The 15044-nt window shown below is 36.8% G+C and overlaps 1 protein-coding gene across 1 annotated transcript in view; it reads right to left on the minus strand.

Moving 5' to 3' along the window:
• Positions 1–15044, minus strand: part of HMCN1 (hemicentin 1) — a 511472-nt gene that overhangs the window by 73215 nt on the left and 423213 nt on the right. Inside the window, exons 69-71 of the mRNA XM_037825157.1 lie at positions 5640–5836; positions 2256–2337; positions 791–927 (exon numbers count right to left, since the gene is read on the minus strand). Coding sequence (XP_037681085.1) covers positions 791–927; positions 2256–2337; positions 5640–5836 — 416 coding nt within the window. The remainder of the gene's footprint in view (positions 1–790; positions 928–2255; positions 2338–5639; positions 5837–15044) is intronic.

Raw genomic sequence — 15044 nt, forward strand, 5'->3', positions numbered from 1 at the left:
GTTAATGGATAAGTATATGATTTGGTATGTTAGTGACTATCAGAACTCAGCCTTCTGTTTGGTGGTGGAGTGCATCTTTCTGCCTTAGGTGGGAGGTAACATATCTCCTTTTAAAATTGTCTGCTAAAACCTACAACATTCCACAATGGGTTATGCTAACCAAATGAGGAAGAACAAAGAAGAGGAAAAGAGGATAAGAAACTACTAGGATATGAACAATCAGAGCATTCAAAGTCAAGGTTTTGAGCTGGCTCTAAAAGGATATGAGGATCCTGGGCCATGGTACTCTATGACAGTGGGTATTTCTCAGGCATGGGAAGTTTCAGAGAGCCAGGTACTGTTTTCTTTGTGGATTTTAGTCCCAGATTCCCGGTACCCAAGGGTATTGCAAAGATCCTTGAGGTTACTTCTGAGGTCCAAGTTTAGACCAGGGCAATTCAGAAACAGACTGGTCATAGAGCCTCAATTCTTGAGGCTCTGATGGTTTCTTCCCTCTCAAGTGTGTCAAACTCGACTGGAATCCCTGGGTTCCAGTAGGTACATATTTGGACCAGCTGACAGAGTGACATGAATCTAAACACCCATCTTTCGACCCATAACCAATCACTACCTACCCCAGTAAAGGCAGAGAGAAGGAGAAAACTGACGAAAGGACCCTGTCCCTGACTCCTCCAGTGTTGAATAACTGGTAGCCTGGTGGTATTTGGTCTTGTCCACCTAGCAAAACTTCACAGTTGACTTTTTTTTTTTTTTCTCACAATGAATCTGTGGAACTTTGCAAAAGTTTTACCTGTAACTGTTTCCCATTTTTGAGCCAGGTTATTATAGGTGGGGGCACTGCATCTGATTTGCATTCCAATGTCACTTGTCTGTTTCGTAACACAGTGAAATCCTGAGGCTCATCAATTCCAGCAATATTAGGGGGTACTAGATGTGAGAACAAATGAATAAAAGATTTCAATAAATGAGATATAAAACAATCTGAATTATCATAAGTGTTGAACAAATATTGTTTCTGCAATATGCAATAAGAGCTATAAACTTAAAGCATTACTCATTTAATTTATGCTACAAATAATTACAAATAATGGGATGCTTCTTTATTTGCTCAGCACTTTCACATACATTGAGTAATGAAATATTTCCAACAACCACATGAATGATAGCATAGGTAATGTAATCACACCATTATCACCATTTGACACATAAAGGAACCAAGACACAGAGAAAGGATAATTTGTACAGTTTCTAGATCTGGAAGTAATTTTCTCTGAACATCAGATTTCAAAATTACCAAATCAGAGTCTATCCATTTTAATATATAGAAATGTATATACTCTACTATAGTGATCTTTTTATATGACTCTCATATGTAGATTTTACATGTCCATTAATGACAGGTCAAATTTATGTGTGTGAGGGGGATGGGCACATAAACCTGAGAAAGTTTGCTATGACTAGTCAGTTATGTTGTAAGAATGAAATAAAGAACTTCTGTTTAGTGTTTTAAATGTTCCTCCCCATGTGGAGTAATTCTCATTTATATTCAAAAGAGTATAGGTCAGAGTCTAATTGGTCCAACTTTTCTAGAAGGTAATTTAGCAATCAGTTTCAAAGTGTGTGTGTGTGTTTACCCAATTACACAAATTTATCCAAATAAAATAATTAGGAAAACAGGCCAACACATATGTACCAAGATGTCTATAATTTTATTGTTTACATTGGCGAAAATACAGAAAGAGCCTATACATCCAAAAATATGGAATAGATAAAATAAATGATGGCATATTCATGAAATGGGACACTGATTACTAAAAGTGATGTTGTCAAATATATTTATTGACATGAAAATGGGTTCCCTATACTGTTAAGTGAGAGTGAAAGCAAGATAAATACTATATGCTGTATGATAATTTGTGACAAACCCTTTTGATACAAAAAGTCTTATCTGTGTAGTATGACTATGATGATTTGTATTTTTAAAATAATTTTTTAATAATGTATAGTCTATGATTTAAAATCAATGAATATGAATTATCTGTGAAGAAAGAAAAAAACAAATAACTCAAAAATCAATTGAACTATTCCCAAGAGCTCTTGATCAGCCAAATGTAAGTACTGGATTTTCAAAAGACCTATGTTCTAATGTCTAAACATATCTTATGATATGCTATGGAGTTTCTCCATGTTCCATAAATCATGCCTTCTAATTATATGTGTGTATGATGGACTGCAGAACATTTTGCCAAATTTACCATGGACTCTCACTAAATATTCTTTATCATCATCTCCTGCAGGGCTGGATGCCAGACATGTATACCTTCCTGTGTCCTCCACCTACAAAACCAAAATAAAGAAATCACACAATGTTAACATGTTGGTTTTAGTGTTGAGAATAAATATCAATGAGAATAAATATAAAAGTCCCCAACATAAAGCAAGATTTTCTTAAGGAAGTACAAAAATTACAAACATAATAAACTAGTTAACACTTGTCATTAGCATTCTGATATTGAGTGTTGCCTGACAGCTCTATTATACATAAATCTTTGTTTCAACAGGTTTTCAGAATTTGATCTCAGAATGTTTGAATGATAGATATCCTTAATGTTTTCAGAGAAGGTACATACATAGGACCTAGCACTAGACATGACAGACTAGATGCTCAATGCTATGGAAAAATAAATATGTGAGTTTACATTGTGGACTGAAAAGTATAATTGGAAGTTTCCTGAAGAAAATGAAATACATTTATTAAATAAACAGATAAATAAAATAGGTTATTGAAATAAAGCACATTAATAGCACATTTTGAATATGACTTTAACATATACAGTAAAACAATGGGCTATGTAATGTAATTTGACTGTAAATAGGGTCAGGCTGACAGTAGAATCTACTACTGTCTAACTGAATCAGAAACATTATTTTAAAAAAACCCACATGCATAGCAACTTCCATTGGAAGTGTTAGCCTTCATCCATATAGTTGACATTATGTAGACACGACCCATGCATATGTACATGTAGGACATACTCTGGAAAAACTTATGGTGTCTTACTACTGGGTGAAATGTATTTTGAAAAGAAGAACAATTCTATTTTCATTGATTTTACCACTTGAACATTCCTAGACTATAGGGGCTTTTAAAATTCTTGCATACAAGATTGACTTTATAGGCTATGGAAAAAAAAATTTGGTAGACTGAAAACTCCTTTGGAAAAATTTAAGACTAGAATGTTTGGAAAAATACTAAAATACAGTTTTAGAAGAATTGCTCTCACATAGTTGTTCAGTTAAGAATTCAAAGTGATGCATCATTGCCTAGAGAATAACTTCTAAATTTCTCATCATATCTTTAAAACCTCTAAAATCTAATTGTTCTCTACCAATTTAATTATTTCCCAATTGATACTGTCCCCTCTATTTGTCTTGACTTTAGCCAAACTTGAACCATCGTTCATGGCTACTCTTAAATCCTATCTCCTCCAAGAAATATTTCCTGAAAATCATGCCCTTCTGGACACCCACGGTTATTATTTATAGGTACTTTTCCTAAACTGCGTTCTTTTGGGAAAGTGTTTGAAAAATATATTTTAACAGGTTTCTGTAAAGTACAATTTCACAGAGGTGTTGACATGCATTATGACTCAAAAAGGAAGGGGGCAGATACAGCATGTAAAGTTTTCCAAATATATTTGTTCATAGACTGTCACTTCCTGCCTTTGGGATAAATCACAGGAGTAATATTTCATGGAAGACGCTTGAAGAAACTCTTGTCCCTCCCACACAATTTGGAATTTGCAAAGCTTTGTGTAGATAAATACACAAAATGACAAAGTTCAGATAAGCAAAGTATAACATGACAAGAGCCATAAGAGAGCTATGCATAAAACACTATGAAAACACAGAGTAGCAGAGAGATAAAACAGTTTTGGAACTTGATCATATTTCGTTTTATATTTCTACACAATTTTTAATGGTTCTCATTGTTTCATGTCTAATTTTATCTTATGTCTAGTTTTATTTCTCCTAGAAAACTGGTAACTTCTTGAAGGTTGAAACATATCTTAAACATATTTTTGTTCTCCACAACACCTAGCCATGTTGGAAATACAGTCAATAAATTTTTAGAGAATCATATTCAAGCCCCTTTCTTCCCTATAGCAGAATATCACCATTTAGTACTTGATGTGCCCTTTGTCTTGTTTTGTTGTAACAAATTTTTTCTCTTTTGCATTTAAGACCTACCAAAATGCGGTCTTAACATCTCTTTCAAGCTTTATTTACCATTATTCCTTTATATTTATGCTTCTATTCAACATACTTTCTCATCTCCATGCTGTTCCCTATGTAATGAAATTCTTTTGCATCTTTTTTGTCTGTTGAAATTGTATCATTTGAGGATTTTGATTCAGTAAGTGGTTTGATAGTTTAACCTGACTTTTCTCTGAGTAACTGTAATGTTTGAAATGGAGAGAAAGGAGGGGAACAGAGGGTATTTTCTCTTTGATTTTAGAAACACGAACTGTGCTGAGTTCCACTGACAAGGCTTTCCACTCAGACCCAGGTTCGAAAACAAGCGTCCCAAGCAGCAGTGAGTATTTGATGGACAAGTACTTATTCTTTCTGTGCCTGTTTCTGAATTTGCAGATTGGGGATCAAGACATTGCCTTATAGAATTGTCATGAGGTGTGATAGAGAGCTCAGAGCTGAACACAGTACTGACAAAGTTCACAATTTATAATCTTTAGCTCTCTTCCTCCAGTACCCATTCCTTTCCTCTTTTCTCAGTGAAGGTGCAATCAGAACATGATTACGTAATTTTGTTACTCTGTATTGAAAAGAATGACAAAGATACTAACAATAGAAGCCACAACTATTTTCCCTAACTCTTTTTAGCACTCAGTAAGCACCAGTGGCAGCAGTGTAAGTAATTTATGTTAGATTAGCTCATTAAATCCCCAGCTGTAGGAGTCCATATTATTATTATTATCCCCAGTTTACAGTTGAGGGCATTAGAGCACAGATGGAGAATATTTGTAACATAAGGTTTGTCTCTGTTACTAGACCAAAGGATTGTAACAATAAGCCATCTACAGACATAATTCTCTCTAATATATTCATATTTAAAATCAAATTCCTTAAACACAAACTAAAAGAACCAGTCAATTTTATTGAATTAATCATTGTTTGTAAAAGTCTGTCTCTTCAGACTTTCATGTCTTGTTCACTTTAGATATCAAAGGGGTTATTTGAAGCCTCAATGTATAAATACATTGAATTGTGCTTTTTTGGGTAGTATTATAGTGATATATTCACACACCATACATACTGGACTGCTTTTTGACAGTTAAATGCTAGCTACATGGAACAAATAAGAGCCTCAGCAAATACTAACATTATAGCACTGTGAAAACTTGAAAGAGTTAATGTGTATTTTACTCTCTTAAGAGTTTAATGAGATACTTCCTCTCCTTCTTTTTACTCATATCATAGAACCAACCTACCTTTGCTAAAGTTACACAAAACTAGGGTCTATTCAGATCCAATGACATAATTTCTCCAGCATTTCTTGTATATTCTCAAGTGAGAAGTATAATGTGGGATAAAATAATTGTATGAACTTTGACACTTACTTGAGCACTAGATATTTGAAGAACCTCTCCCCCTCCTAGAGTTTGCACCTGATCTATCTGTGGAAGAGGCCGTCCATCTTTCATCCACATAATTTTAGGAGCTGGGATTCCAGAAGCAGTGCAGGTAAGTTCAAATGGATTACTAACAATCACTGATATCTCTTCAGGTTCTTCAGATCTATCAATATGAGGTGGTTCTATTTAAAAGGAATAAAAAACAACAACAAAATAAACTTGCTGCTTGATAAAATACTGCTGACTAGAAAAACTTGAAAAGAAAACCCAATTCAAATTTATGCTCACAGTATACGAATTGATTATTACCAGGAAACCAAAATGGTAATTTCTGGATTTCATTACCATTTGTTAATGTCACTATTTCAAAAGGGAGGGTCATACCTATAATAGATCATCAGGAAGTAAACGGTGATTACAGAATATCAATTTGAATTCAGAAAATTATATCCTTCTTGCCTAATTATGTAGATTTGAAAACAATGAAAACTAAACCCATCTTGTACCACTTTTTAAAAGAGAGGTACTTAAAAATATTTGTGAGGTTTTGAATCTTTTAAACAAGGATCATTCCTACAAAAGTAACAGGTGAATGTTACGGAATTTTGTTATCATCTTCTCCCTGGAGAACTATGAGGAGAAACAATGATTAACAGAAGAAAAAATAATTACCTTTGGAGACAATGATCTTTGCATAAAACACATTTGCCATGTCTAGGAAGGAATAATTTCCACATTTTTTACTTATGCTTCTAGAATTACCTTTCAGAAAAGGGTGTTAAAGAATCTAAGCACTGTGAAGAAATGTTGTTACCTTGGTTCAACTCCCCCCAAGTTTAGAGAACCCTTTAAAATAGATTCTATTTATAATAATCATTCAACTTTTCTATGAATGTTTCCAGCTTACTATTTCACAAACCAGACAAAGAAACTGTTGGACAGCTCCAAGGGTCAGCTGTTCTTTTTATCCTGCACATAGTCTAGAATAGCGGTTCACAGCAGAGGCTCACAGCCTGAGTGTGCAACCTGGCTTGAATCATTATAAGCTTGGCAGATTTGGGAAAATCTCTAAAATAAGGATAGCAATATTATTTATCTAATAGGACTGCTGTGAGGATGCAGTGAGAAATCTATGTTTTTAGCATAATCCAGGCACATAGTAAATGCTTCAATAAATATTGTGGGAAGTCCAGGCAGATAATGGTACTGAAATCGTATTTTGAATCTCTCCAAAACACAGGTAAAAAACAGAGTACTATATAACAAAAATCAAACACTTATGGATAACATTTATAACAATGCTAGATGATAAAATATCCCCCCACAAACCCCCAAATCCTAGCAGATAGAGACAACCCATCAATAGCCATAAGACCTGTGTATCATGAGTATTTGTGGGAAAGAAAGCAGAAGGAAGCAATAGGACACTTTATGGACAGTAATATAGAAGGCCAATCTCATGGCTAACAGGTATTCATTACCAAGCATTGCAGGCCTATTTGAGAAGAGCAGCTAAAACTTGGAGAGTTTCTGCATTTTCTAATGACCAATACCATCGCAGTAAGTATTCCCAACACCCAAAATTAGGTCCTGTCATTGAATAACCTTTCCCTCTAAGGGAAACAAAAGCTTCTTGGAGAAATAGTTAATTCCAGGTCTAGGGCAGCAAACGGCCATATATGTCATAAAAGATAGCAAGAAAATTATCAAAGACTACTAGAGTCATGTTAAAAAGTCTCAGGAACCAACTTAAAGAAGCTTCTACTGGCCAAAGATGGGACAATTTGCACTTCCAAAAGAATAATAATTGTTTATTCATGATGACATTATAATTTAATAATGATATTAATAATTAATTAGTTACCTTTGGAAGATAATAGGGAGCAAATTTATTATATTAAAAACTGATAAGGGGAAAGAGTCAATCATTCAACCTGGCTTTTCTTTGTGAACTGTATGAATGGATAACCAAATAGTAAATGGAGGAAGCATCTCATAAAATAATTTCAGTTAATAATTAAAAACAAAATGCTTGAATTAGAATGCTACCTCTTTGAGATCCCCACTTTATAATTAAATGTAGACATTAAGCATTAGTAACTTGCTACCACAAAAAGAGAGATAAGCAGAGTTTATGTGCCTCCTGATAAAAGAACACACCATGCATGGCCTGAAATCTTGCCAAAGATATTAAACCCCAGCCTGGACCAAGCCTCTGCCAACTTTTAGCAGAAAACAGAGGTTGAGGAACATGTTGAACAAACCACAAATGTACACTTGCAAAACCCATTCTGTGGGATAGTCTGCAGGTCAAATGGCCCAGTTTCTTCCCAAGTTCTTTAACAGGTAGAAGGGAGAGAGACAAAAAAAGGACAGCTAGATTAAAGGAGACTTAAAGCACACATCAAAACATTGTAAATGGGGAAGACTAAACTATGACATCTAGGGATGTACACTTGTATGATAAAATCATAAAGAATCTAAAGTAAGTGATTTCTACAAAAGTCAGGATAGTGGGTGGGCAGTAGTTGAGATTGGTATGATGGGGCTCCTGGGTGGCTGGCAGGGTTTTATTTCTTGATCTGGATTGTGATTACAAAGCTCTTAGATTTATAGTAACTTATTAAGTGATACATTTCTTTTGTGTTTCTGTATCTGTTTTAGTTCACAATTAAAAATTTTTAAAAAGTGATTACTACTGGGAGGCGGGGCAAGATGGCAGACTGGTGAGCTGTATGTTTTAGTTACTCCTCCAGGAAAGTAGGTAGAAAGCCAGGAACTGCGTGGACTGGACACCACAGAGCAATCTGTCTTTGGGCATACTTCATACAACACTCATGAAAATGTCGAACTGCTGAGATCAGCGAAATCTGTAAGTTTTTGCGGCCAGGGGACCCGCGCCCCTCCCTGCCAGGCTCAGTCCCGTGGGAGGAGGGGCTGTCAGCTCCGGGAAGGAGAAGGGAGAACTGCAGTGGCTGCTCTTATCGGAAACTCATTCTACTGATCCAGACTCCAACCATAGATAGACAGAGACCAGACACCAGAGAATCTGTGAGCAGCCAGCCCAGCAGAGAGGAGACAGGCATAGAAAAAAAAAAACAACACGAAAAACTCCAAAATAAAAGCAGAGGATTTTTAGAATTCTGGTGAACACAGAAAGGGGAAGGGCGGAGCTCAGGCCCTAAGGCGCATATGCAAATCCCGAAGAAAAGCCGATCTCTCTGCCCTGTGGACCTTTCCTTAATGGCCCTGGTTGCTTTGTCTCTTAGCATTTCAATAACCCATTAGATCTCTGAGGAGGACCCTTTTTTTTTTTTTTTTTTTTAAATCCTTTTTTCTTTTTCTAAAACAATTACTCTAAGAAGCCCAATACAGAAAGCTTCAAAGACTTGCAATTTGGGCAGGTCAAGTCAAGAGCAGAACTAAGAGAGCTCTGAGACAAAAGGCAATAATTCAGTGGCTGAGAAAATTCACTAAACACCACAACTTCCCAAGAAAACGGGGGTGTCCGCTCACAGCCACCATCCTGGTGGACAGGAAACACTCCTGCCCATCGCCAGCCCCATAGCCCAGAGCTGCCCCAGACAACCCAGTGTGACGGAAGGGCTTCAAATAACAGGCACACACCACAAAACTGGGTGTGGACATTAGCCTTCCCTGCAACCTCAGCTGATTGTCCCAGAGTTGGGAAGGTGGAGCAGTGTGAATTAACAAAGCCCCATTCAGCCATCATTTGAGCAGACTGGGAGCCTCCCTACACAGCCCAGCAGCCCAGAACTGCCCTGAGGGGACGGCACTCACCTGTGACATAGCACAGTCATCCCTCAACAGAGGACCCGGGGTGCACGGCCTGGAAGAGGGGCCCACTTGCAAGTCTCAGGAGCCATACGCCAATACCAAGGACTTGTGGGTCAGTGGCAGAGACAAACTGTGGCAGGACTGAACTGAAGGATTAGACTATTGCACCAGCTTTAAAACTCTAGGATCACCAGGGAGATTTGATTGTTAGGGCCACCCCCCCTCCCCGACTGCCCAGAAACACGCCCCACATACAGGGCAGGCAACACCAACTACACACGCAAGCTTGGTACACCAATTGGGCCCCACAAGACTCACTCCCCCACTCACCAAAAAGGCTAAGCAGGGGAGAACTGGCTTGTGGAGAACAGGTGGCTCGTGGACGCCACCTGCTGGTTAGTTAGAGAAAGTGTACTCCACGAAGCTGTAGATCTGATAAATTAGAGATAAGGACTTCAATAGGTCTACAAACCCTAAAAGAACCCTATCAAGTTCAGCAAATGCCACGAGGCCAAAAACAACAGAAAATTATAAAGCATATGAAAAAACCAGACGATATGGATAACCCAAGCCCAAGCACCCAAATCAAAAGACCAGAAGAGACACAGCACCTAGAGCAGCTACTCAAAGAACTAAAGATGAACAATGAGACCATAGTACGGGATATGAAGGAAATCAAGAAGACTCTAGAAGAGCATAAAGAAGACATTGCAAGACTAAATAAAAAAATGGATGATCTTATGGAAATTAAAGAAACTGTTGACCAAATTAAAAAGATTCTGGACACTCATAGTACAAGACTAGAGGAAGTTGAACAACGAATCAGTGACCTGGAAGATGACAGAATGGAAAATGAAAGCATAAAAGAAAGAATGGGGAAAAAAATTGAAAAAATCGAAATGGACCTCAGGGATATGATAGATAATATGAAACGTCCAAATATAACACTCATTGGTGTCCCAGAAGGGGAAGAAAAGGGTAAAGGTCTAGGAAGAGTATTCAAAGAAATTGTTGGGGAAAACTTCCCAAATCTTCTAAACAACATAAATACACAAATCATAAATGCTCAGCGAACTCCAAATAGAATAAATCCAAATAAACCCACTCCAAGACATATACTGATCACACTGTCAAACACAGAAGAGAAGGAGCAAGTTCTGAAAGCAGCAAGAGAAAACCAATTCACCACATACAAAGGAAACAGCATAAGACTAAGTAGTGACTACTCAGCAGCCACCATGGAGGCAAGAAGGCAGTGGCACGATATATTTAAAATTCTGAGTAAGAAAAATTTCCAGCCAAGAATACTTTATCCAGCAAAGCTCTCCTTCAAATTTGAGGGAGAGCTTAAATTTTTCACAGACAAACAAATGCTGAGAGAATTTGCTAACAAGAGACCTGCCCTACTGGAGATACTAAAGGGAGCCCTACAGACAGAGAAACAAAGACAGGACAGAGAGACTTGGAGAAAGGTTCAGTACTAAAGAGATTCGGTATGGGTACAATAAAGGATATTAATAGACAGAGGGGAAAAATATGGCAAACATAAACCAAAGGATAAGATGGCTGATTCAAGAAATGCCTTCACGGTTATAACGTTGAATGTAAATGGATTAAACTCCCCAATTAAAAGATATAGATTCGCAGAATGGATCAAAAAAAATGAACCATCAATATGTTACATACAAGAGACTCATCTTAGACATAGGGACACAAAGAAACTGAAAGTGAAAGGAAGGAAAAAAATATTTCATGCAAGCTACAGCCAAAAGAAAGCAGGTGTAGCAATATTAATCTCAGATAAAATAGACTTCAAATGCAGGGACGTTTTGAGAGACAAAGAAGGCCACTACATACTAATAAAAGGGGCAATTCAGCAAGAAGAAATAACAATCGTAAATGTCTATGCACCCAATCAAGGTGCCACAAAATACATGAGAGAAACACTGGCAAAACTAAAGGAAGCAATTGATGTTTCCACAATAATTGTGGGAGACTTCAACACATCACTCTCTCCTATAGATAGATCAACCAGACAGAAGACCAATAAGGAAATTGAAAACCTAAACAATCTGATAAATGAATTAGATTTAACAGACATATACAGGACATTACATCCCAAATCACCAGGATACACATACTTTTCTAGTGCTCACGGAACTTTCTCCAGAATAGATGATATACTGGGACATACAACAAGCCTCAATAAATTTAAAAAGATTGAAATTATTCAAAGCACATTCTCTGACCACAATGGAATACAATTAGAAGTCAATAACCATCAGAGACTTAGAAAATTCACAAATACCTGGAGGTTAAAAAACACACTCCTAAACAATCAGTGGGTTAAAGAAGAAATAGCAAGAGAAATTGCTAAATATATAGAGACGAACGAAAATGAGAACACAACATACCAAAACCTATGGGATGCAGCAAAAGCAGTGCTAAGGGGGAAATTTATAGCACTAAACGCATATATTAAAAAGGAAGAAAGAGCCAAAATCAAAGAACTAAATGGATCAACTGAAGAAGCTAGAAAATGAACAGCAAACCAATCCTAAACCAAGTAGAAGAAAAGAAATAACAAGGATTAAAGCAGAAATAAATGACATAGAGAACAAAAAAACAATAGAGAGGATAAATATCACCAAAAGTTGGTTCTTTGAGAAGATCAACAAGATTGACAAGCCCCTAGCTAGACTGACAAAATCAAAAAGAGAGAAGACCCATATAAACAAAATAATGAATGAAAAAGGTGACATAACTGCAGATCCTGAAGAAATTAAAAAAATTATAAGAGGATATTATGAACAACTGTATGGCAATAAACTGGACAATGTAGAAGAAATGGACAATTTCCTGGAAACATATGAACAACCTAGACTGACCAGAGAAGAAATAGAAGAACTCAACCAACCCATCACAAGCAAAGAGATCCAATCAGTCATCAAAAATCTTCCCACAAATAAATGCCCAGGGCCAGATGGCTTCACAGGGGAATTCTACCACTTTCCAGAAAGAACTGACACCAATCTTACTCAAACTCTTTCAAAACATTGAAGAAAATGGAACACTACCTAACTCATTTTATGAAGCTAACATCAATCTAATACCAAAACCAGGCAAAGATGCTACAAAAAAGGAAAACTACCGGCCAATCTCCCTAATGAATATAAATGCAAAAATCCTCAACAAAATACTTGCAATTCGAATCCAAAGACACATTAAAAAAATCATACACCATGACCAAGTGGGGTTCATTCCAGGCATGCAAGGATGGTTCAACATAAGAAAAACAATCAATGTATTACAACACATTAAAAACTCAAAAAGGAAAAATCAATTGATCATCTCAATAGATGCTGAAAAAGCATTTGACAAAATCCAACATCCGTTTTTGATAAAAACACTTCAAAAGGTAGGAATTGAAGGAAACTTCCTCAACATGATAAAGAGCATATATGAAAAACCCACAGCCAGCATAGTACTCAATGGTGAGAGACTGAAAGCCTTCCCTCTAAGATCAGGAACAAGACAAGGATGCCCGCTGTCACCACTGTTATTCAACATTGTGCTGGAAGTGCTAGCCAGGGCAATCCGGCAAGACAAAGAAATAAAAGGCATCCAAATTGGAAAAGAAGAAGTAAAACTGTCATTGTTTGCAGACGATATGATCTTATATCTAGAAAACCCTGAGAAATCGACGATACAGCTACTAGAGCTAATAAACAAATTTAGCAAAGTAGCGGGATACAAGATTAATGCACATAAGTCAGTAATGTTTCTATATGCTAGAAATGAACAAACTGAAGAGACACTCAAGAAAAAGATACCATTTTCTATAGCAACTAAAAAAATCAAGTACCTAGGAATCAACTTAACCAAAGATGTAAAAGACCTATACAAAGAAAACTACATAACTCTACTAAAAGAAATAGAAGGGGACCTTAGAAGATGGAAAAATATTCCATGTTCATGGATAGGAAGGCTAAATGTCATTAAGATGTCAATTCTACCCAAACTCATCTACAGATTCAATGCAATCCCAATCAAAATTCCAACAACCTACTTTGCAGACTTGGAAAAGCTAGTTATCAAATTTATTTGGAAAGGGAAGATGCCTCGAATTGCTAAAGACACTCTAAAAAAGAAAAACGAAGTAGGAGGACTTACACTCCCTGACTTTGAAGCTTATTATAAAGCCACAGTTGCCAAAACAGCATGGTACTGGCACAAAGATAGACATATAGATCAATGGAATCGAATTGAGAATTCAGAGATAGACCCTCAGATCTATGGCCGACTGATCTTTGATAAGGCCCCCAAAGTCACTGAACTGAGCCATAATGGTCTTTTCAACAAATGGGGCTGGGAGAGTTGGATATCCATATCCAAAAGAATGAAAGAGGACCCCTACCTCACCCCCTACACAAAAATTAACTCAAAATGGACCAAAGATCTCAATATAAAAGAAAGTACCATAAAACTCTTAGAAGATAATGTAGGAAAACATCTTCAAGACCTTGTATTAGGCGGCCACTTCCTAGACATTACACCAAAAGCACAAGCAACAAAAGAGAAAATAGATAAATGGGAACTCCTCAAGCTTAGAAGTTTCTGCACCTCAAAGGAATTTCTCAAAAAGGTAAAGAGGCAGCCAACTCAATGGGAAAAAATTTTTGGAAACCATGTATCTGACAAAAGACTGATATCTTGCATATACAAAGAAATCCTACAACTCAATGACAATAGTACAGACAGCCCAATTATAAAATGGGCAAAAGATATGAAAAGACAGTTCTCTGAAGAGGAAATACAAATGGCCAAGAAACACATGAAAAAATGTTCAGCTTCACTAGCTATTAGAGAGATGCAAATTAAAACCACAATGAGATACCATCTAACACCGGTTAGAATGGCTGCCATTAAACAAACAGGAAACTATAAATGCTGGAGGGGATGTGGAGAAATTGGAACTCTTATTCACTGTTGGTGGGACTGTATAATGGTTCAGCCACTCTGGAAGTCAGTCTGGCAGTTCCTTAGAAAACTAGATATAGAGCTACCATTCGATCCGGCGATTGCACTTCTCGGTATATACCCGGAAGATCGGAAAGCAGTGACACAAACAGATATCTGCACGCCAATGTTCATAGCAGCATTATTCACAATTGCCAAGAGATGGAAACAACCCAAATGTCCTTCAACAGATGAGTGGATAAATAAAATGTGGTATATACACATGATGGAATACTACGCGGCAGTAAGAAGGAACGATCTCGTGAAACATATGACAACATGGATGAACCTTGAAGACATAATGCTGAGTGAAATAAGCCAGGCACAAAAAGGGAAATATTATATGCTACCACTAATGTGAACTTTGAAAAATGTAAAACAAATGGTTTATAATGTAGAATGTAGGGGAACTAGCAGTAGAGAGTAATTAAGGAAGGGGGAACAATAATCCAAGAAGAACAGATAAGCTTTTTAACGTTCTGGGGATGCCCAGAAATGAGTATGGTCTGTTAATTTCTGATGGATATAGTAGGAACAAGTTCACAGAAAGGTTGCTATATTATGTAACTTTCT

Source organism: Choloepus didactylus, chromosome 2 (genome assembly GCF_015220235.1).
Source record: "Choloepus didactylus isolate mChoDid1 chromosome 2, mChoDid1.pri, whole genome shotgun sequence".
Classification (NCBI taxonomy): Eukaryota; Metazoa; Chordata; class Mammalia; order Pilosa; family Megalonychidae; genus Choloepus; species Choloepus didactylus.